The sequence below is a fragment of the Saccharomyces cerevisiae genome, chromosome III (assembly GCF_000146045.2).
Source record: "Saccharomyces cerevisiae S288C chromosome III, complete sequence".
NCBI classification, from domain to species: Eukaryota; Fungi; Ascomycota; class Saccharomycetes; order Saccharomycetales; family Saccharomycetaceae; genus Saccharomyces; species Saccharomyces cerevisiae.
The window spans coordinates 176558-200429 of NC_001135.5; the positions used below are offsets into that span (position 1 = coordinate 176558).

Below are 23872 nucleotides of genomic sequence, written 5' to 3' on the forward strand. Positions count from 1 at the left end.
TGCAATATAGAGTTTTTCAATCTGCAAGTACTTAAGGGGCCCTTTTAGCTACACATAATATAGAAATGAAAGATCACGGGCTACGAAAAGCCATTCATAATCATATACAAATATCACCTGTAATATATAAGAATATATGAGCTATTGATTTTCTTCTACCGCCTGATTTAGTTGTTTTCACTCTTCAAAACTAAATTCAGTATTAGCGACAGTGGAGGTGCTAGTACTCTGTAAATGAAAGTAAACGCTGGTATTCATGTAGAGCACCAACCTGACTGTGAATGCGTAAGCTGAAACATGATAGCCGCCTGTAAAATATTGTTATCAATAAGTAGACCGGCTTACACGAATAGGATTCGCTTTATTCTTTACTCCCCACTCAACCCTAAGCAATGTTCAAAATAGTGTGAGATTATTTTATGCGCGCCTCCTTCAAAAAAAAATTTACATATATAACATAGGTGGAAAAACTTCCCTCCGATGTCTAATAAGTTAATCAATAGAATGAAATGGACACGAAAAGGCGTAGACATGGAAGATGACAATGACGAGAACGTCATTTTTTTTTCCACGTATTTTAAAAAGGGGTAGCCTGCTTCACCAGATGTTCTTGTCAACAAAATTCTAAAATGATGATTTTTTTAAACACAATTTATGCTAGATAGTATCTGAAAGCATTCAAACTTTATGATTACAGTGTTTTCGACAGTTTTAAATCTCTGAACCGATTTTGTAACTCTTGGTAATTGTGTCCTTACATTTCCGTAATGACGTTAATCAAATCGCAATCTTGAATCTTCTTAACTAAAAGGTTATAAGGGCTTTTTTTTATTACTAAATTGACGTATGAGCTGATTTGATTATGGGCGCTATATAATTATATGTACACATTTTTTAACTGTAAAAAATAATACGGCAATACAAGTACAATACATGCATAACTCATAATCTTCTACCTCTTCTACCACCCTTCTTTCTGGTGGAGTCAGATGGAACTGGGGTAACATCTTCGATACGGCCAATTCTCAAACCAGATCTGGCCAAAGCTCTCAAAGCAGCTTGACCACCTGGACCTGGAGTCTTGGTTCTAGTACCACCGGTAGCTCTGATCTTAACGTGAACGGCAGTGATACCGACTTCCTTACACTTAGCGGCAACATCTTGGGCAGCCAACATAGCAGCGTATGGAGAAGATTCATCTCTGTCAGCCTTAACCTTCATACCACCAGTAACTCTGGCGATGGTTTCCTTACCAGATAAATCGGTAACATGAACGAAAGTATCGTTGAAAGAAGCGTAAATTCTAGCAACACCAAAAACTTGGGAATTGTCACGAGCTTGAACAACGTCTAAATGGAAATAGTAAATCGATATCGGACGATATCAAACGTAATGTTGTTAGTATCCAAAAGTTTTTTTTTTTAATTCTTACATAGTATCTTTGCTTTTCCATCGAAAAAAAAGTTGACAAAATATACTGCCATTGACACAATAGGCTCAACTAATCGCTATGAATTACTTTGGAGGCAATGAATTCGTTGAATTGTCTTTATGTTTCTGACTTTCAATGTATCTTGCACGTCGTCAGAAACATTCAACAACAATCAATGGAAAATAGAGATGCTTTAAAAATGTTCACTATGTGATTAAACATACTAGACATGGCGGGTTCTTGTGGTTTCTTACTCTCCTTGGGTTTAAAATAGAATCTTCATTAAAAAGTGCTTTCTGTAATATATAGTGATTAATAACCAATTCATTTCAACTGTCTACCTGAGGAAGCCCTGCACCATATGGAATGAGCCAGGAGGCGGGATGGTCTGCCGCAAGCAGACAAATTTGCCAAAATGCAGTAGAGAATGGCAATGCTCGTGCTGAAGGTGAAAAAAAGAACGCAAAAAAAAAGAGTAGTAAAATGTACAGATGTTTATTAAGTCCGTACACCGCACGTAAGTACTCCAAAGCAGTCTCTATTACATTTTAAATAGGGAGAAAGAAGATACATAACAAGTATGAACAAGAACGATAATCAGTGAGTAACAAGAATAGAGATGTCAGGCCCGTGTGAAGTACTTGAAAGTAATAAGTGAGTATATAGAATATACCAGAACTTGTAAGCTTTCGAATAACAAAAAGAGCCATTTGTACTTATTCTCGAACTCGGTTGTAGAGAGGACGTTGCCTTGAAAGTCACAAATCCCCTACAATAATACCGGTCCTTGGAATGTAAATTATTTTGTTAATTTTCTTATAAGTTCACAGTTGAAAAAACAACGGTCACAGTGAATCAATAAAAGAAGGATCTCACTTTATAAAGAAAAGAACAGGAAAAAAAAATGTATATCTGGGTATATTACCCGGCCCTTGATAATATTTTTCAATAATTTTGCCAGGTAACAATGTGATTCATGCATGGCTTAAAGAAAATACATTGCTGAAGCAAAAGCTCACCAAAAATTTGCGTTGCAAAGCTTTGTTTGCGGTATGTTAATAAAGTTACCATGAAGCTTTTTTACTGCTCTCAGACCATAAAGACAGGAAGCAACTTGTCATATCTATTTCGACTTCAGCGGTTATTTTCTTCAGCCCATTGATAAGGCGATATATGCCTAGAAGAAAGGAAGAGTGCAGACTTGATAATAAAGCAAGACCAAGAGCAACTAAATAGACTAAAATATAGAGCCTTCCAAACTGTTAGTTATTATTACTTAATACTCGTACGGGTGATGAAGGTAGTGACTTTGTAATCCGGGTAATGGGGAAAATAAGAAGCCTTCAAAGCTATAGCATTTGTCCCTACTGCATCGGCCCCTTTCCAGTACAATAGAATCTCGTTGATGTGATTACTGATTCAACTGACCCAAATAAATCATTTGAAGAACTCATAAAAGGACTATAGCAGCAAGAACTGCAAGCCAATTGGTTCTTTCTCCTTTCTGCCAAAAAAAAACACAATACGGATATGAATTCAATTATTAATGCTGCTTCGAAAGTCTTAAGACTCCAAGACGATGTGAAGAAGGCTACTATAATATTAGGAGATATACTGATATTACAACCAATTAATCACGAAGTTGAACCAGATGTAGAAAACTTGGTACAGCATGAACTAACCAAGATAATACAAGGTTATCCCATACAGGATAATATGATTATTAATAGCAAAAAAGGCACAGTTGAAGATGACTTATGCGAACTCAATAACTATACCTGTTTTGCACTTTCGAAAAGCTTTGATTTATGCCATGATAGCAGAAATTTCAACATAGCGCAGCCGAAACGATGGATACAATTATTAGAGACATTAACTGACTCAGTTAGTTTCGCAGTTATTGTTCAAATTATTCTCACTTTATCTAACATTTCGCTAATAAATAAACAAACCTTGGGGAAGTTAAAAAAACTGAGGATTCGAATTTTCGAAATACTATCAAATAAAAACGATAGTTGGAAATCTACATTACTACAGAAAAATCTTATAGAATGGTACATTTTTATGCTTTCCGTGGATTGCACACCTTTAGAATTGCAAAACTTATATCTCCATAAGGAGTTGAAATTCTGTAACGGTATCTTGAATTCATTAACACTCCAAGTTTCTGATCCTCGCTCACAAAATTACCTGCAATTTGAGAACACGTATAAGCTTTTTCAAATACAAAAGTCATCTAGAATTAACAACTCGTTCCTTTTTTACATAGAATTCAATTCCGTTACCTCAAATAGGATAATGACCATAGAAAGACACATTTATTTGGAAATTAAGGAAGGCCAGTTTTGTATTTCAAATGATAACTACATAATCGGTTTATTTGAAAACTTCGAATTCGAAGCGGGCACTTTGTACTTTATTGGAGTTTTAATTGATCACAATAATCGAATAACTCTTTATGTTGATGGAAGTATGATCAATCAGCTCACGTTATTTGAAAACTCTATATGCCAATTAAGCACTTGTGAACTGGGATCCATGATTTGTTCAATTAAAGTATATAGATTTTATTTGTGGGATGGATTATTAACAGAATTTGCGATAAATATACTTCAAGCTATCGGCACCAATTACCAATATACATTTAGCAAGAAAAAAGAAGGGCCTGAAGTTTTATCGCTCTGCCAAGACTTTTTGATCGCTAAGGCTCATTTAATGGCCAGGCCTACAACAGAAATATCTTCCACAAAATACATCGATGAGATTGAACTTCTTGAAATGGAAAATATCATTATTGATGTTAACCCAAATGATATTCTTCAAGATTTCACCGAATCGTCTAATTTTACGGTAAAATTTGAGGAAAGCACGAACTCGAAAAATATTCCGGAAGTGGGTAAGTGCTATTTCTATAGGAGTTCAAACTTGGTTTCAAAATTTGTGTCCATTGATTCTATACGGCTTGCGTTTTTAAACATGACAGAATCCGGTAGTATAGACGATCTGTTTCATCATGTATCACATCTGATGAATCTTTTACGAAATATTGATATTCTTAATTGGTTTAAAAAAGACTTTGGCTTTCCTTTATTTGCTTATACTTTAAAACAAAAAATAACACAAGATTTATCTCAGCCTCTGAATATCCAATTTTTCAATTTATTCTTAGAATTTTGCGGGTGGGATTTCAACGATATTTCCAAATCCATAATTCTAGATACTGATGCCTACGAAAACATAGTCCTTAACTTGGATTTATGGTATATGAATGAGGATCAAAGTTCTCTGGCGTCAGGCGGATTAGAAATTATCAGATTTCTTTTCTTCCAAATTTCAAGTTTGATGGAAGCCTCTATTTATTCTAAGTTCAATTCCAATAAATTCAATGATATGAATATCCTAGAAAAACTATGTTTAAGCTATCAGGCTGTCACAAAAAGAGAAAATCAGAACAGTAAATTTAATGAGCTATCAAGTGATTTAATTTCTGTATTTGTTACTTTATTGAAAAGCAATACTGATAAACGACATCTGCAGTGGTTTTTACATCTCTCATATTACTTTATTAAGAGAAAAGATGTACGTTCTACAGAGATTATACTTCAAGCGGTAGATCAACTTTTTTCGTTTTACTTAGATCAAGGTAGTGACGAAAATGCGAAGATACTTTCAGAGATTATACCACTTAAGCTAATACTGATGATTATGGATCAAATAGTGGAAAATAATGAATCAAACCCTATTACGTGCTTGAATATCTTATTTAAGGTAGTTCTGACCAATAAACCGCTTTTCAAACAATTTTACAAAAATGATGGTTTGAAACTCATATTGACTATGCTTTGTAAGGTAGGGAAAAGCTATCGAGAGGAGATTATTTCTTTGCTTCTCACATATTCTATTGGCAATTATACCACAGCTAACGAAATATTTTCAGGTGCTGAAGACATGATTGGAGGAATTTCAAACGACAAGATAACTGCAAAAGAAATTATTTATTTGGCTGTCAACTTCATTGAGTGGCATGTGATTAATTCTAATGCCAGTGATTCTTCTTCTGTATTGGACCTGAACAACCATATATTAAGATTCGTCGAAGATCTGAAATCGCTGAGCGCTGTTCCGATTAATGAATCTGTATTTGATCCTAAAAAAAGTTATGTGATGGTTTCATTATTAGATCTCTCGATAGCTTTGAATGAATCGGAGGACATCTCAAAGTTCAAGAGCTCTTCAAAAGTGATTTCAGAGCTCATTAAAGGTAATATAATGTGTGCTCTTACGAAATATGCCGCTTATGATTTCGAAGTCTATATGAGCACATTTTTTTGTCACAGTACAGAATACAAACTGGTTTATCCAAAAACTGTAATGAACAATTCCAGTTACTTAGAGCTATCATTTATAGTGACACTCCTACCCGAAATACTTAATGACCTGGTAGATAGCAATAACAATTTGAACCTGATGATGTTGAAGCATCCATACACGATGTCAAATCTCCTTTATTTTCTTCGCAAATTTCGACCTGATACGTCACAGATAGTTATGCCTAAAGATTTTTATTTCTCAAGTTATACATGTCTCTTGCATTGTGTTATTCAGATTGATAAATCATCATTTTACCATTTCAAAAACGTTTCTAAGTCGCAACTGTTACAGGACTTCAAAATCTGCATAATGAACTTAATATATTCCAATACTCTAAAGCAGATAATCTGGGAGAAAGAAGAATACGAGATGTTTTCTGAGTCACTGATGGCGCATCAGGAAGTTTTATTTGCACATGGAGCATGTGATAATGAGACCGTTGGCTTATTGTTAATATTTTTTGCCAACAGATTACGTGATTGTGGATACAACAAAGCAGTCTTCAATTGTATGAAAGTGATCATTAAGAACAAGGAAAGGAAACTAAAGGAGGTGGCGTGTTTTTTTGACCCAGCGAATAAAAGTGAAGTACTCGAAGGTTTAAGTAATATCCTCTCATGCAATAACTCTGAAACAATGAACCTCATAACTGAACAATACCCATTTTTTTTCAACAATACACAACAGGTACGGTTCATAAACATTGTCACCAATATCTTGTTTAAGAACAACAATTTTTCTCCAATAAGCGTTAGACAGATCAAAAACCAAGTTTACGAATGGAAAAATGCAAGATCAGAATACGTCACCCAAAACAATAAAAAGTGCCTTATTTTATTTAGAAAAGACAACACATCCTTAGATTTTAAAATCAAAAAGTCCATATCAAGATACACTTACAACCTCAAAACGGATAGAGAAGAAAATGCAGTTTTCTATCGAAATAATTTAAATCTTTTGATTTTTCATCTGAAACATACACTGGAGATACAATCAAATCCAAATTCGTCCTGCAAGTGGTCATCGGACTTTGCAGAAGATTTTGATGGGATGAAACGGAGGCTTTTGCCTGCTTGGGAACCAAAATATGAACCACTCATTAACGAGGAAGATGCTAATCAAGATACTATAACAGGTGGTAACAGACAAAGGAGAGAAAGTGGAAGCATTTTATCCTACGAATTTATCGAACATATGGAGACTCTTGAGTCGGAGCCAGTTGGAGATTTGAATGAGAATAGAAAAATTCTTAGACTTTTGAAGGATAACGATTCCATTGCAACTATTTGGAATTGCAGTTTGATTATTGGATTAGAAATTAAGGAGGGGATTTTAATTCATGGCAGTAATTACCTTTACTTTGTAAGTGATTACTATTTTAGTTTAGAGGATAAAAAGATTCTAAAATTATCAGAAGTATCGCAAGAATCACGGGATATGACGGTTAGCTTAATTAACGGCCCTGATGTTAAAAGGGTATCAACTTTCCTAAAGCACGAAGTCTTTGTTTGGAAACTTCTCGATATCACTTTCGTTACCAAACGACCCTTTCTACTTCGGGATGTCGCCATCGAATTATTGTTCAAAGAGAGAGTTAGCGCTTTTTTTAGTTTTTACAACAAAAGAGTGAGAGATGACGTTTTACGGGTACTGAATAAGATCCCGAAGCACCTTCCAGCAGATCCAATTTTTTCAAGCGTTTTACAAGAAATAAACGACCGAGGAAATAGTATAGTGGCAAGAAATGGAATAGGAAAGGCAAGCATTGCTTCTAAATTCACTAGCGTCTTCTCAGCGAACAACAGCCTAATAGATGGATTTGAGATCAGCAAAAAATGGGTTAGGGGAGAGATTTCTAATTTTTATTACCTGTTGAGTATCAACATCCTAGCGGGAAGGTCATTCAACGATTTGACCCAATATCCAGTGTTTCCGTGGGTTATTGCAGATTACGAAAGTAACGTACTCGATTTAGAGAATCCTAAAACTTACCGGGACCTATCGAAACCTATGGGCGCTCAAAGTGAGAAAAGGAAATTACAGTTTATAGAGCGTTATGAAGCTTTGGCTTCCCTGGAAAATGCTGATTCCGCACCATTTCATTATGGCACGCATTATTCCTCAGCTATGATAGTATCTTCATATCTGATAAGGCTGAAGCCCTTTGTCGAATCCTTTTTGTTATTGCAAGGCGGAAGTTTTGGCCCTGCAGATCGTTTATTTAGTTCGCTTGAAAGGGCCTGGAGCTCTGCTTCTTCTGAAAATACAACGGATGTCAGGGAATTGACACCTGAATTTTTTTTTCTACCTGAATTTTTGATCAACGTTAATAGTTATGACTTTGGTACAGACCAAAGCGGTAAAAAAGTTGACGACGTCGTACTTCCACCCTGGGCAAATGGTGACCCAAAGGTTTTCATTCAAAAGAATAGAGAAGCTTTAGAAAGTCCTTATGTATCAGCACATTTACATGAATGGATTGATTTGATATTTGGTTACAAACAAAAGGGGGACATTGCTGTGAAATCTGTTAACGTATTCAACAGATTGAGTTACCCAGGCGCTGTAAATCTAGATAACATTGACGATGAAAATGAGCGCAGAGCTATCACAGGCATTATTCACAACTTTGGTCAAACGCCTTTACAAATATTTCAGGAACCTCATCCGGAAAAAATAGCCTGCAATGTTCAACAGCTAACAACAGAGGTATGGCGTAAGGTTCCAATGAAGCCAATATTTGAGAAGACAATCTTTAATTTGAATGAAAAGAACAGGTCCGTCGATTATGTTATACACGATCCTAGTTACTTCGATTCATTATACTGGAGGGGCTTCGCTTTCCCAAACTTGTTTTTCAGAACGGAAGAATCGTTAGTGTCATTGAGAATTGTGCATAAAAATTGGTTAAAAATTGGACTAGATATTTTTAAAAAGACGCATATGGCTCAGATTACATCGTTTGCGTACTGGAAGTTGGGCGAATTCATAACTGGCGATAAAAATGGGCTGATAAAAGTTTGGAAATATCGTAAAGATAAGCATTCGGTTTCAGGTAACCTTGAGAACAAAAAAACAATGTTTGGGCACCTATGCGAGCTAAAGGAGATGCGCTGTTATCACGACTACAATACGCTTTTAACCTTAGACATCAGCGGCTTAGTATATGTCTGGGACATGATTAATTTCGAACTAGTAAGGCAAATAACAAATGATGCGCAAAAGGTCGCAATATCTCAACATGCAGGGAGCATTATGGTATTGACTAAGAATAACGCCATTTCGATCTTCAATCTAAATGGACAAATATATACATCAAAGAAATTCGAACCAGCTAAAATTGTAAGCTCAATTGATTTTTTTGACTTCACTAAGTTAGACGCAGGTTACAGAAAGCATATCTATTGGAAAGAGATGGAAATACTACTAGTGGGCTTTGAAGATGGAACTATAGAAATTTACGAGCTCTTTTTGAATTTTCATAATGAATGGGCGATAAAGCTACTGAAGCAGCTCTGTACCGAAAAAGGGAAAGCCATAACTAGCATTAAGGGACAGGGGAAGACATACCTGTCCCAGAAAAGACGCAAGGATACAGCAGAGCCTCATGAGATAGAAGTGATTGCGGGAACATTAGATGGCAGATTAGCTATTTGGTACTAGGCATCACATCGTAACGCCTTTCTTTAAATGATTCAATTTTTGTAGTTTATATCTTTACTTTTGAAACTGATTTCTCATCCCATCTAGTATTGTAATTGCGTACGTATCCAATATCATTACCAACGCCGGGTATTTTTTTCTAGTATTTCTTCTCCATTTCGCCTATGGAAAACGGCAAAAGGGTAAAAGAAAAAAACAAACGATTAATTCTTCTTTGAATTATGTAAAAATCAAAACGCAACCGCAGATTTAATAGAGACCAGAAATTCGGATTACTATTGACTTTGTGCACCACCTTCAAATTTACTCATTGTTTAAGACAGGCAGTGGGAAAGAAGCCGTCATATTGCTCGAATCCTTAACAAGCAAAATATACAACCACTAAATTATTCCGAAAGGGCCTGCTTAATAATTTGCCTACTAACTTGTGCATAGAACAGCAAACAGAAACAAAGCGTAAGAAACATGGGGTATCCGCCACCTACACGAAGGCTTGGAGATAAGAAAAGGTACCATTATTCCAATAATCCTAACCGAAGGCATCCTTCCGCTGTTTATTCCAAGAATAGCTTTCCAAAATCAAGCAATAATGGATTTGTATCTTCTCCTACTGCCGATAATTCAACAAATCCGTCTGTAACTCCCAGTACTGCATCTGTACCTCTTCCTACAGCGGCACCTGGAAGCACGTTTGGTATCGAAGCACCCAGGCCATCTCGATATGATCCGAGCTCAGTCAGTAGGCCTTCGTCATCATCTTATTCGTCAACAAGAAAAATTGGAAGCCGTTATAACCCAGATGTGGAAAGATCCTCTTCAACCACTAGTTCAACTCCGGAAAGTATGAATACGAGCACCATAACACACACCAATACGGATATCGGAAACTCACGCTATTCTCGAAAAACCATGAGCAGATATAATCCTCAATCTACTAGTTCTACAAACGTTACCCACTTTCCCTCGGCATTATCAAACGCTCCACCGTTTTATGTTGCCAACGGGAGTTCTCGGAGACCTCGATCAATGGATGATTATAGTCCTGATGTAACGAACAAGCTCGAAACAAATAATGTTTCATCTGTTAATAATAACAGCCCTCATTCTTATTACTCTAGGAGCAACAAATGGAGATCCATTGGAACGCCTTCCAGACCACCATTTGATAATCATGTCGGCAATATGACGACCACCAGCAATACTAACTCGATCCATCAAAGGGAACCTTTTTGGAAAGCAAATAGTACTACTATTTTAAAATCAACTCATTCACAGTCATCGCCTTCCCTTCATACTAAAAAATTTCACGATGCGAATAAATTGGACAAACCAGAGGCTTCAGTTAAAGTTGAAACACCCAGTAAAGATGAGACAAAAGCCATATCGTACCATGATAACAATTTTCCACCAAGAAAATCAGTTTCTAAACCTAATGCACCTTTAGAACCCGATAATATCAAGGTTGGCGAAGAAGATGCATTGGGGAAAAAAGAAGTACATAAAAGTGGGCGTGAGATAGCAAAGGAACATCCTACTCCTGTAAAAATGAAAGAGCATGATGAACTAGAAGCTCGCGCTAAAAAAGTAAGTAAAATCAATATTGATGGAAAGCAGGACGAAATTTGGACGACGGCAAAAACAGTGGCCAGTGCAGTCGAAGTTTCCAAAGAAAGTCAAAAGGAACTAACACGCTCTGTTGAAAGGAAGGAAAGCCCAGAAATTAGAGATTATGAAAGAGCATACGATCCGAAAGCCCTGAAAACAGACGTAACAAAGTTGACAGTAGACAATGATAATAAAAGTTACGAAGAACCTCTTGAAAAAGTGGAGGGGTGTATTTTCCCATTACCAAAAGCAGAAACGAGATTATGGGAATTGAAAAACCAGAAAAGAAACAAAATAATAAGTGAACAAAAGTACTTACTGAAAAAGGCAATTAGGAATTTCTCAGAGTATCCTTTTTACGCACAGAACAAACTTATACATCAGCAGGCTACCGGACTTATCTTGACGAAAATTATATCAAAGATAAAAAAGGAAGAACATTTGAAAAAAATAAATTTAAAACATGATTATTTCGATCTCCAGAAGAAGTATGAAAAAGAATGCGAAATTTTGACTAAACTGAGTGAAAATTTAAGGAAGGAAGAAATCGAAAATAAACGTAAAGAGCACGAACTAATGGAGCAGAAAAGACGTGAAGAAGGTATCGAAACAGAAAAGGAAAAAAGCTTACGGCATCCATCCTCGTCTTCCTCATCTCGTCGCAGAAATAGGGCTGACTTCGTTGATGATGCGGAAATGGAAAATGTATTGCTACAAATCGACCCAAATTATAAACATTATCAGGCTGCTGCAACAATTCCTCCGCTAATTTTAGATCCAATCCGCAAACACTCTTACAAATTCTGTGATGTAAATAACTTGGTTACAGACAAAAAGCTTTGGGCGTCTAGAATATTGAAAGACGCCTCTGACAACTTTACTGACCATGAGCACTCTTTATTTTTGGAGGGTTATTTAATTCATCCTAAAAAATTTGGTAAAATTTCTCACTACATGGGCGGCTTAAGAAGTCCTGAAGAGTGTGTCCTACATTATTATAGAACAAAGAAAACTGTGAATTATAAACAACTTCTTATCGATAAGAACAAGAAAAGAAAAATGTCAGCCGCTGCCAAGCGCCGCAAGAGGAAGGAAAGAAGTAATGACGAGGAAGTCGAAGTTGATGAGAGTAAAGAAGAGTCAACGAACACGATAGAGAAGGAAGAAAAAAGTGAGAACAATGCCGAGGAAAATGTTCAGCCGGTTCTAGTTCAAGGTTCTGAAGTGAAAGGTGATCCATTAGGTACACCGGAAAAAGTTGAAAATATGATTGAACAGAGAGGCGAAGAGTTTGCAGGTGAATTGGAAAATGCTGAGAGGGTAAACGACTTAAAAAGGGCGCATGATGAAGTTGGAGAAGAGAGCAATAAGTCCAGTGTAATAGAAACCAACAATGGGGTACAAATAATGGATCCAAAAGGAGCTGTTCAGAATGGTTATTATCCAGAGGAGACCAAAGAACTTGACTTCAGTTTAGAGAATGCGTTACAGAGAAAGAAACACAAATCTGCACCAGAGCATAAAACAAGTTATTGGAGTGTTCGTGAATCTCAACTCTTTCCAGAATTGTTGAAGGAGTTTGGCTCTCAATGGTCTCTCATATCAGAAAAACTGGGTACCAAATCTACTACAATGGTAAGGAATTACTACCAAAGAAATGCAGCTCGCAATGGATGGAAATTACTGGTTGATGAAACCGACTTAAAGCGAGATGGGACTAGTTCAGAATCTGTACAACAATCTCAAATTTTGATACAACCAGAACGACCAAACATCAATGCCTATAGTAATATTCCTCCTCAACAAAGACCGGCTTTGGGTTATTTTGTTGGACAACCAACTCATGGGCATAATACATCTATTTCATCTATCGATGGCTCTATAAGACCATTTGGGCCTGATTTTCATCGTGATACCTTTTCTAAAATTAGTGCTCCTTTAACCACTTTACCACCACCAAGACTACCATCTATTCAGTTTCCTCGTTCAGAAATGGCAGAACCTACAGTGACAGATTTGCGTAACAGGCCCTTAGACCATATTGACACGTTGGCTGATGCAGCTTCGTCAGTAACAAATAATCAAAACTTCAGTAATGAAAGGAATGCAATTGACATTGGCCGTAAATCGACGACAATCAGCAATCTATTGAATAATTCGGATCGAAGCATGAAATCTTCTTTCCAAAGCGCTTCAAGACACGAAGCACAGCTCGAAGACACTCCCAGCATGAACAATATTGTAGTACAAGAAATAAAACCGAATATTACTACGCCAAGATCGAGTTCTATTTCTGCATTACTAAATCCTGTAAATGGGAATGGGCAATCAAACCCAGATGGAAGGCCGTTGCTGCCATTTCAGCATGCTATTTCTCAAGGCACTCCTACTTTCCCTTTACCGGCCCCTCGCACTAGTCCAATAAGTCGTGCGCCTCCAAAGTTCAATTTTTCGAATGATCCGTTGGCAGCTTTGGCTGCGGTTGCCTCCGCGCCAGATGCAATGAGCAGTTTTTTATCTAAAAAGGAAAATAATAATTGAACAAACGGCTGAGACGGGCAATACATATGCTCTACTTCTTTTCCATCCAATGGTTGGTGAAACTCTCGAGCATACATTACCTTACGTGTGTTAGTGTACTATATTATATATATATATATGTATATATATAAAGGGAGGAGTTTTTAATTATAATTGTAATTTCGTATTTTTTCTGCATTATACAGTTTTTTCCGATTTTAAACGACTTTATTTAAGTGTCGTGTAAATATGTCACATTTTATTTTTGTACGTATTCACATGTCCTGGCGTGCGGCCATTGCTGAAAATCGCAAAACCCACAGAGAAATAAACATCGCGAAAAAGTCAATGAAAAATTGGAAAATATTTTTCATTTCACTATTATCCACAAGCAATTTTGTACAAAGTGAAAAGGTTGAACTAATTATCTTCGTCTAGAAGCCATGAATTCACTCGTTACTCAATATGCTGCTCCGTTGTTCGAGCGTTATCCCCAACTTCATGACTATTTACCAACTTTGGAGCGACCATTTTTTAATATTTCGTTGTGGGAACATTTCGATGATGTCGTCACTCGTGTAACTAACGGTAGATTTGTTCCAAGCGAATTCCAATTCATTGCAGGTGAATTACCATTAAGCACTTTGCCCCCTGTGCTATACGCCATCACTGCCTATTACGTTATTATTTTTGGTGGCAGGTTTTTGTTAAGTAAGTCGAAACCATTTAAATTAAATGGCCTTTTCCAATTGCATAATTTGGTTTTAACTTCACTTTCATTGACGCTTTTATTGCTTATGGTTGAACAATTAGTGCCAATTATTGTTCAGCACGGGTTATACTTCGCTATCTGTAATATTGGTGCTTGGACTCAACCGCTCGTTACATTATATTACATGAATTACATTGTCAAGTTTATTGAATTTATAGACACCTTTTTCTTGGTGCTAAAACATAAAAAATTGACATTTTTGCATACTTATCACCATGGCGCTACTGCCTTATTATGTTACACCCAATTGATGGGCACCACATCTATTTCTTGGGTCCCTATTTCATTGAACCTTGGTGTTCACGTGGTTATGTATTGGTACTATTTCTTGGCTGCCAGAGGCATCAGGGTCTGGTGGAAGGAATGGGTTACCAGATTTCAAATTATCCAATTTGTTTTGGATATCGGTTTCATATATTTTGCTGTCTACCAAAAAGCAGTTCACTTGTATTTCCCAATTTTGCCACATTGTGGTGACTGTGTGGGTTCAACAACTGCCACCTTTGCAGGTTGTGCCATTATTTCTTCATATTTGGTACTATTTATTTCATTTTACATTAACGTTTATAAACGTAAAGGCACCAAAACCAGTAGAGTGGTAAAGCGTGCCCACGGCGGTGTTGCCGCAAAGGTTAATGAGTATGTTAACGTTGACTTGAAAAACGTTCCTACTCCATCTCCATCACCAAAACCTCAACACAGAAGAAAAAGGTAAGTGTAAAATCTTTGAAAGAATTTAAGTATTCAACTTTCGTATATTCGTTTTTTCTTAGTGGATCTATTGTTACTATTATCACTATTATTATATTGTAAAAGACCGGATGGTTTTGTTATATATTACATACACATGTTATCGTTGAAAAAAGTTTTCCGTTTCCTTTCGACAGTCATCAGATAATTTTATCCGAGTCTTTTATATGTTAAATCTTGTTGACAAATCGTCCGCTCTAACCCTAGATAACAACAATGATCTTTTTATCATTTCTGGCGTTATTTTAGCGCCTCCTCCCACTAATGTTAATTGCTTATAGTTACCTGAAGGAGCAGCGAGGATGGAGATCGTACTGTGTATACTTGTTTCTTCCGCTTCAGTATCTAGGTCTGCTATTAGCACAGTGTTCAATTTATCCATATCAATGTCCACTTCCTCTTCTTCAGAGTTATCAGAGTTTTGTAATTGGCATTCGGGGTCTAACTCCACTATCCCATAATTTGAAGCAAATGCAATATTCTTTGCGTTTATCATTAACGGTACTGACTTAGTTTGGTCGCAAATAATTTCATACGTTTCTCTTATGGTGGCACTTCTTCCTCTTGTTCTTATAGTCATTCTTAAATCGGACGCACGCTCATCTATAAATGCTCTAGGTAACTTTACGCTCTGTAAAGCGTACATCAAAGAATTCCAACACAAATCGAAGACTGGACCAGTGCGACTCAAGACTACAATTTTCGCATACAAAACGTATGACCATTTTCTTTTCATTTTCAGGTTTGTTTCATTCAGCGTATCATCTTCTAATTCATCGGGATACAAGACGGAAAACGTACCGTCTTCATTCGCACTACGAACACCAGCTTTTACCTTCAAGGCTTTTTTAGGCAATATCCTAGAGTGCAATATGGAATCGTGTAGTTTTTGTGATATAGTCATTTCTTCATCGGTGCAAGCGCCCACTCTACCTCTTTCAACTTCCACCACCGGATAGACAGAAGCATAATTTGCAATTATGTCCTCCTCTTTGGTCACTTCGAACAATTCTTCCTCACCGAAATCATCCAAATCTTTAATCGCGGCGCTAGTTTCTTCTATTATTCCACCCGTAATAGAAGTTATGACTATGGTTTTCCCACTTTTCAAAACATTTGAGCCTAAAATGTTGTTTTTAGTGTCTATATTACCAGCATCCGCATAACGCGATAAAGTATTATTTTCTATAGCAACATCTCTAAATTCTTCATATTTTCTTAGACATGGCCTGATTCCTAGGGATAAGTGTCTTTGTAAAGACAATTCTGGAGATATTCTCGCAAGAACTTCAGGTGGAAAAGTAATTGGGTGTATCTCAATAGTTTCTAACGTGGTACTTTCAGCCATTTCCAATATTAGATGCCTGTGAAACTACTGTCAAACTTATTTGTGTAACAATACTCATCGTCTAATTTGTCCATTATTGTTATATACTCTGTCATAAAAAAAGAAAGAAAAATCTTATACTTTCGTCGACTGTGATTTGAAAATCTCTCCAGATCAAACGGGAATAAAAGGGTTTATATCCGAAGGTGGCCAGAACAATCATGAAGCAAATAGGATAAAAATAGCCAATAAGATGTTTGTTGTCTTTCATCCCAAAGTTCCAACAGCATATTTCAAAGATGGGTATTACAGTAATAGGTTCTCTAAACTATGATTTGGACACATTTACGGATAGATTACCTAACGCTGGAGAAACTTTCAGGGCTAACCACTTCGAAACACATGCTGGTGGTAAGGGATTGAACCAAGCTGCGGCCATTGGTAAATTAAAAAACCCCAGCAGCAGATATAGTGTTCGAATGATTGGTAATGTTGGAAATGATACATTTGGTAAACAATTGAAGGACACTTTATCCGATTGCGGAGTCGATATCACTCACGTCGGTACTTACGAAGGCATTAATACGGGTACCGCTACCATACTAATTGAAGAGAAAGCTGGTGGCCAAAATAGGATATTGATTGTAGAAGGTGCTAACAGCAAGACTATTTATGACCCGAAACAGTTGTGTGAAATTTTTCCAGAGGGCAAGGAGGAAGAAGAGTATGTTGTTTTTCAACACGAAATTCCTGATCCTCTTTCCATTATTAAATGGATACATGCGAACAGGCCGAATTTTCAGATCGTATATAACCCCTCACCTTTCAAGGCCATGCCTAAGAAAGATTGGGAGTTGGTAGACCTTTTGGTCGTTAATGAAATTGAGGGTCTTCAAATCGTGGAAAGTGTATTTGATAATGAACTTGTTGAAGAAATAAGGGAGAAGATAAAGGACGACTTTTTAGGAGAATATCGTAAAATTTGTGAGCTTTTGTATGAAAAACTCATGAATCGAAAGAAAAGAGGAATTGTGGTTATGACTTTGGGTTCGAGAGGGGTGCTTTTCTGTTCGCACGAAAGCCCTGAAGTACAATTCCTTCCGGCTATTCAAAATGTTTCGGTTGTTGATACTACAGGAGCTGGAGATACTTTCCTGGGCGGTTTGGTTACTCAATTGTATCAAGGAGAGACCTTGTCTACGGCTATAAAGTTCTCTACATTAGCTAGTTCATTGACCATTCAAAGAAAAGGTGCTGCTGAAAGCATGCCACTGTATAAAGATGTTCAGAAAGATGCATAAAATCTACTGCAATTTTTTACTTTTAGTTTGTTAAATTTTAGTTTTCGTCATATATATAAAGTTTAAAAAGGTACAAAGAATGCAGTAATAAGAAATGTAATTACATGAGGGCAGTTTAAGTGCTACCTTTTAAGACGGAAGAACTAATACCATAACCGAGAGTAATTACGCAGACAAACGCTAACAACGAAGCAGGAACACCTCTGGAGATAAAAGCGCCTACAGTTAGCCATCTATTACCCTTTTTATCGGTCATAGAAATAGCAGTAACGTTTGGAAATCCAGATGAAGCCAACCCCATACCGCATGAGGCTAACAAGGCGCAACCGAACACAAGAATTGGAGCTGCCTTTGGATCGGATAATTTGTCACCAACTTCTTGCACCAAGGGAATAATGATGATTGCTGACACAGTATGTGAGACAAAAGTGCCCACAACTAACATTAAAATACCGAAAATACATAAGATAGCAAAAACACCATCGTTCTGAATTTTCTTTTGTAATGCTCTTGCAATAGTTACCAACAAGCCTGAAGATGAAACTGCCTTACCAAGGGCTATACCACCCATAGCAAGAACAACAATTGACCAAGGGAATGTGTTGAAATCCTTTGTTGATAGTAGACCTGTACCAAAAAACAGGACTATCGGTATTACTGCAATTTCACCGGACGATCCAAAAGCACTTTCTATTTGTGACTCTACACACCATAGAAGAATAGTAGCAATAGTTACAATGATGATAAAATATTGCTTTATAGTAAATCTGGTCCTTATTGGTTTAAATTTTTCCAGTTTAGTTTTGCCTATTTTAAAGGTGAGTATCATCAAGGCCCAGGAGCACAGCATCGATAGAATACCTGTAGGCAGAGCGACAGCAAAAAATTGCCCCCAGCCGATTCCATAAGGTTTTAAGTACTGCATGGAGATGATATTCTGTGGCGAAGAAATAGGTGAAGCCATACCACCAATATCTGCCGAAAGTGCAACACCCATGACTAATGCCTTAGCAAACGGTGAAGTGTAGTCCAGCGGATCTAGTAAGGGTGTTAATAGAGAATATGTCAATACTGGGGAGGCAACGTTGGAAATCCACATCGAAAGAAAGAATACAACACTCATTGCCATTAAAAGGACATTTCTTGGCTTGGTACCTGCAAGGGCCAATAACCACGATGCCAAAACTTTCGCAACGTTATATTGCGACAAGGCTTCACCCAATGTGAAACCTGCTAATAAAATCATAATTGTTGACGACCACATTGTACCTAAGATTTCTGTAGAGGCAGCTGCTGCTCCCATTACCTTACCGTCATCGTCTTTTAGTACCCTAAAAAGGACAGTTAGAAGGGGAACCAATAAACCTGTGATGTGTAATGGAATGGCTTCACTAGCCCATAAGAAAGCACAGCATTCTACCAATGCCATACACCGGTGTTCGACAGGGTCATTGAAAGTTTTAACACCCAACAAAACACCTGTGACAATGATAATGAAGCCTATTTTCATTGCTCTTTTCCCAAAAAATAGCTTAGGAACTGCCAAATTTTCAATTTTAGTAAACTTCAAATTAATTGGCTTAGGCAATGGATACTTGAAATATTCAATTTGAAGCTTTTCTTGCATAAGTTTCTCAGCTTCATCTTCAATAGTTATTATATCGTTATTTTGCGAAGAGAGGCCCAACATGTCTTTCCATGTGTTGCTTCTTTCCCAAACAATGTGGTCGTGCAGGTACGACTTTAACTCTTGCTTGCATGAATCTACGTTCCCAGGCTGACCCATGAGAACAGCATAAAATTCAATAAGTTGTGCAATTTTACTGTTTAAACTGCTTAAAGTTTCATGCTGGAAGATGTAGGTGTCTTTGAAAAATTCTTCACTTTCTATTAATTCTTGCCTAGTGTTCATGTGCAATACTTTATCAGACTTCTTAGTAATTTTACTGAAACCCATTCTGTTCAATTCGATAAAAGATTTCAACTGGCAAAGGTCTATGTAAAGATTTATTATTGTCTGTTTTAATAATGACTTTTTCTGAGATTTAATGTTAAATTGCGAATAATTCAAGAGGGCGGTATTGTCGGTAGTGTCAGCAAACACGTCAACGTCATCATCTTCATCCATTTCTTCTTCGCTGTAATCAAACCTATTTCTCAATTCACTGTCGATGTTTGAAGAGTGTATTTCAAATGGGTTATTAGATGAATGTGTCTCTGATGTACCAGAAATAATTTCTCTTAAAGGAGGCAATGCTTGAATTTCAGGATTGAAAGTTTCATTCAATCTTGTTACAATGCCTTCCTTCTCCAAATCATTAATCAAGTGGTCAAATCTTTCATAGAACTTAGCTTCCATTCTTTTGTAGAAATCATCTACTTTCAATTTCTCGTCGCTCAGGTTAGTTACGAATGTATCATAAGAACTGAAGAGCGTCTTTCCCTCGCTACTCACAGATGAGCTGCGTGATTCAAAGAATTTCTTACGTATAAAATTCTTATTGAAAGAGGTGGTTTTCCCTTGAGGAGATAACTCGTCTAACTCAATTGTTTCCTCGTTAATATTGTTCCCATCTATGGCCTTTTCGTCGGAGTCTCCCCTTTTGCTTCCTGAAGGTGTTTTAGAACCAAAGAGCTTACGCTTGAGTTTATGTGTAAATCTTCTTTTCGATGAAGATGGTTCTCCTGCAGCTATGTTGCTTTCTATATCAGCGATTGGACCTGGAGTCTGAGAGTCAGCGTCATCGTTTAAGTCACCGGTTGGCGTTTCTTGTTTCAATTCATCTGTCTGTAATGTGTAGATCAAATTTTTCAATTCGTTATAATCTAGGTAATGATTCTGCCATTCAGGGACAGCGTTGTATTTGAGAAAGTGTGAGAATCTCATTTCGAGGCACAATAATAGCCGCCTTTACCGTAGTTTTGCTGCACCTTTATCTGAGAGCTGACTGCTTTTTTGGTGTGAAACACTGTTTTCTGGTAATAATTTTTCAATGCATCGGATTACTTTTCCCACGTGCGAAATCATCAATTAATTAGATTGAAAAAAGGGTAAGGGAAAATAAGAAAGAGGCGGTAGCCTAAAGATACGGTAATTGAAACGTTTCCTATGCACAATCTTAAACCTTTTTAGGTAATTGATTAAGTTGACTGTAATATCTGTAAAAGATTACATCTAATTTACGTCTGGTTTCTTATCAAAAAATATTATCTACTGTAGTTATGCAAGTATTCTTAATTTTCAGTACTAAACATGAATATTAATTATTTGTGAGCGTACAAGAAGCAAAAGGAAGTCATCTTTCTTTGAACAGTTCTGTTTTTAGGTAAGCCTTGGAACCTTAGCTATACTGACTTGATACGCCCTGTCTTTGTTGTCGTTATATAAAGTGTGCACCTTTATCATAGCCCCTAATAAGCTTCTTGCAGTAGTATTTGAACAGTGTATATCTTCATATTGCTTTTGTTGTAAATATTGCGCAAAAGCGACTATCTTTGTGATTTGGTTGAACTTTTGCATATTCACGTTATTACCATCTTTAGTGAATGTATCGTTTCCGTCTCTTATGAAGGTAATGTCCCTGATAAGCAGTGATGTAAAAGGTACACAAGGAAGCTGACTGTGGAAAATATGTTTAATTGTTCTTCTATAAACGTTGTAGTTGTTGTTTGGATGTACGACGACTTTTAGGCGCTGAAAAAGGTGGTCTGATTTAACATCTATCGGGAGAGATAGTCTTTCTATTGAATGATTTTGCAATGATGTAATGATTGAAGCAAGTGAGTTTAAGTTTCGTAAGTATAGACAAGACAGTGCAACTTGTAACCAGTAGGAAATGGTGTGCGTTTGCTGCAAAGTTGTCTCAAGAACGTAGGACGATAACTGGTTGGAAAGCGTAAACACGGAGTCAATTGTTGTATCGTTGTGTTTGAAATGTCTTGTGAATTCTATTGTTTCAATATCCAAGTAAAGAGAAGATTCTAAGAGAGTCAATGTCTTTGCAAGTGACCATGGAGATACGTTTAGAGCGAAGGCTTCGACTTCTAGAAGTTCACCCTGTTTCCATTGGAAAAGTAAATCACTGAGGTCAGTTGCACCGCACAATTCATCATTTGCGTTCGTTTTGTCTATCTCGTATTGGAGAAATAAGTTTTCGTAGTCCAGGGGCGGTTTATTTTCTTCGATTTCCTTATCAGTTAGACCAATGTAATGAATCTTCAATTGCCTCGTTCTTTTTTTGTTTATAAACAGCTGAACTATGTCTGCAAACAGTTCTTGGTATTCATAATATTCAGCCAAGTGACTGTACCAAAAATTGAGGATATCTTTTAATGTTGTCTCACTATCTTGCCAATAAGACTCTACCCAGATTTGTATTAGACGAGGGACGGAGTGATTTTTGTGTTTGTTTTTATTAATTGTGGGATAGGATAGTAGCAACTCTTGGAGGAGAGCATTGTCAGTTGTCCAGTCTCTGAAGTTAAGTAGTAAGTTTGCGGAGTCAAAGGGGGATGGCTTTTGCCATTTGTGAGAGTTGTGCGGCAGCATCTTATTCAAATAGAGCTGTATTCTGAAGACCTCTTGTAGAACATCATCCATACTAAAAAGTAAATCGTCCTGTCCCATTACGAGCTGTATTAGTGCTGTGACCCTCTGTATATTTACGTTGCCATGAAGAAGGTAATGGGCGATATTTTGATACAATTCCTGAGTTGCATGTTGGATTGAGTTTACGAAGGGTCGCCAGACGGCCAGAAACCTCCAGGCGGAGTTAACAACTAGTAATACGGCATCCATGTTTGCATCAGCGCCGAGCCTATACCAGTCACTGAGTAGACGTTTTCTTGCTCTTTTTATGTCCTGACTTCTTTTGACGAGGGGGCATTCTCTAGAGACACAGGCAGTTGCTTCCAGCAACTGCCGTACGGCCGTTCTCATGCTGTCGAGGATTTTTTTTGGGACGATATTGTCATTATAGGGCAGTGTGTGACTTATGAATTGTTGTAGAAGGACGTCTGTGATGTTGGAGATATGTATTTTGTTAACTCTTCTTGAGACGATTTGGCCCTGGATAGCGAAGCGTGCGGTTACAAATAGGTCGTCTTGTTCAAGAAGGTAGGCGAGGACATTATCTATCAGTACAAACATCTTAGTAGTGTCTGAGGAGAGGGTTGATTGTTTATGTATTTTTGCGAAATATATATATATATATTCTACACAGATATATACATATTTGTTTTTCGGGCTCATTCTTTCTTCTTTGCCAGAGGCTCACCGCTCAAGAGGTCCGCTAATTCTGGAGCGATTGTTATTGTTTTTTCTTTTCTTCTTCTATTCGAAACCCAGTTTTTGATTTGAATGCGAGATAAACTGGTATTCTTCATTAGATTCTCTAGGCCCTTGGTATCTAGATATGGGTTCTCGATGTTCTTTGCAAACCAACTTTCTAGTATTCGGACATTTTCTTTTGTAAACCGGTGTCCTCTGTAAGGTTTAGTACTTTTGTTTATCATATCTTGAGTTACCACATTAAATACCAACCCATCCGCCGATTTATTTTTCTGTGTAAGTTGATAATTACTTCTATCGTTTTCTATGCTGCGCATTTCTTTGAGTAATACAGTAATGGTAGTAGTGAGTTGAGATGTTGTTTGCAACAACTTCTTCTCCTCATCACTAATCTTACGGTTTTTGTTGGCCCTAGATAAGAATCCTAATATATCCCTTAATTCAACTTCTTCTTCTGTTGTTACACTCTCTGGTAACTTAGGTAAATTACAGCAAATAGAAAAGAGCTTTTTATTTATGTCTAGTATGCTGGATTTAAACTCATCTGTGATTTGTGGATTTAAAAGGTCTTTAATGGGTATTTTATTCATTTTTTCTTGCTTATCTTCCTTTTTTTCTTGCCCACTTCTAAGCTGATTTCAATCTCTCCTTTATATATATTTTTAAGTTCCAACATTTTATGTTTCAAAACATTAATGATGTCTGGGTTTTGTTTGGGATGCAATTTATTGCTTCCCAATGTAGAAAAGTACATCATATGAAACAACTTAAACTCTTAACTACTTCTTTTAACCTTCACTTTTTATGAAATGTATCAACCATATATAATAACTTAATAGAC

General features: G+C 36.9%; 9 protein-coding genes and 2 non-coding genes across 11 annotated transcripts, besides 3 other annotated features; 5 read left to right on the top strand and 6 right to left on the bottom strand.

Moving 5' to 3' along the window:
• Positions 1–625: 625 nt before the first annotated feature.
• SNR65 lies at positions 626–725 on the top strand. The gene has a single exon (NR_132157.1). It is a non-coding gene; the product is annotated as an SNR65 (small nucleolar RNA).
• A 217-nt stretch (positions 726–942) lies between these two features.
• RPS14A (40S ribosomal protein uS11 RPS14A) lies at positions 943–1663 on the bottom strand (the record flags this gene model as incomplete). The annotated part of the gene is made up of 2 exons (NM_001178745.1): positions 943–1349; positions 1657–1663. 2 exons carry the CDS (start codon positions 1661–1663, stop codon positions 943–945), a joined length of 414 nt encoding a protein of 137 aa, NP_009960.2.
• Positions 1664–2052: 389 nt separating this feature from the next.
• On the bottom strand, positions 2053–2241 carry SNR189. Its single transcript, NR_132158.1, has one exon. It is a non-coding gene; the product is annotated as an SNR189 (small nucleolar RNA).
• A 721-nt stretch (positions 2242–2962) lies between these two features.
• BPH1 (Bph1p) lies at positions 2963–9466 on the top strand (the record flags this gene model as incomplete). The annotated part of the gene is made up of 1 exon (NM_001178746.1): positions 2963–9466. The coding sequence occupies one exon, from the start codon at positions 2963–2965 to the stop codon at positions 9464–9466; it is 6504 nt and encodes a 2167-aa protein (NP_009961.2).
• Positions 9467–9931: 465 nt separating this feature from the next.
• Positions 9932–13612, top strand: SNT1 (Snt1p; the record flags this gene model as incomplete). Its single annotated transcript, NM_001178747.1, has 1 exon — positions 9932–13612. One exon carries the CDS (start codon positions 9932–9934, stop codon positions 13610–13612), a length of 3681 nt encoding a protein of 1226 aa, NP_009962.2.
• A 422-nt stretch (positions 13613–14034) lies between these two features.
• Positions 14035–15078, top strand: ELO2 (fatty acid elongase ELO2; the record flags this gene model as incomplete). Its single annotated transcript, NM_001178748.1, has 1 exon — positions 14035–15078. The coding sequence occupies one exon, from the start codon at positions 14035–14037 to the stop codon at positions 15076–15078; it is 1044 nt and encodes a 347-aa protein (NP_009963.1).
• A 198-nt stretch (positions 15079–15276) lies between these two features.
• On the bottom strand, positions 15277–16461 carry RRP43 (exosome non-catalytic core subunit RRP43; the record flags this gene model as incomplete). The annotated part of the gene is made up of 1 exon (NM_001178749.1): positions 15277–16461. The coding sequence occupies one exon, from the start codon at positions 16459–16461 to the stop codon at positions 15277–15279; it is 1185 nt and encodes a 394-aa protein (NP_009964.2).
• A 278-nt stretch (positions 16462–16739) lies between these two features.
• Positions 16740–17741, top strand: RBK1 (putative ribokinase; the record flags this gene model as incomplete). Its single annotated transcript, NM_001178750.1, has 1 exon — positions 16740–17741. The coding sequence occupies one exon, from the start codon at positions 16740–16742 to the stop codon at positions 17739–17741; it is 1002 nt and encodes a 333-aa protein (NP_009965.2).
• A 9-nt stretch (positions 17742–17750) lies between these two features.
• Positions 17751–17810: an origin of replication (ARS313; Autonomously Replicating Sequence on Chromosome III).
• A 46-nt stretch (positions 17811–17856) lies between these two features.
• Positions 17857–20628, bottom strand: PHO87 (SPX domain-containing inorganic phosphate transporter; the record flags this gene model as incomplete). The annotated part of the gene is made up of 1 exon (NM_001178751.1): positions 17857–20628. One exon carries the CDS (start codon positions 20626–20628, stop codon positions 17857–17859), a length of 2772 nt encoding a protein of 923 aa, NP_009966.2.
• A 274-nt stretch (positions 20629–20902) lies between these two features.
• Positions 20903–21041: an origin of replication (ARS314; Autonomously Replicating Sequence on Chromosome III; active in <10% of cell cycles).
• A 22-nt stretch (positions 21042–21063) lies between these two features.
• On the bottom strand, positions 21064–22992 carry BUD5 (Ras family guanine nucleotide exchange factor BUD5; the record flags this gene model as incomplete). The annotated part of the gene is made up of 1 exon (NM_001178752.1): positions 21064–22992. The coding sequence occupies one exon, from the start codon at positions 22990–22992 to the stop codon at positions 21064–21066; it is 1929 nt and encodes a 642-aa protein (NP_009967.2).
• Positions 22114–23872: part of a sequence feature (MATALPHA; Mating type locus; note that the systematic sequence in SGD contains MATalpha sequences) that runs on past the window's edge.
• On the bottom strand, positions 22989–23621 carry MATALPHA2 (homeodomain mating type protein alpha2; the record flags this gene model as incomplete). Its single annotated transcript, NM_001178753.1, has 1 exon — positions 22989–23621. The coding sequence occupies one exon, from the start codon at positions 23619–23621 to the stop codon at positions 22989–22991; it is 633 nt and encodes a 210-aa protein (NP_009868.3).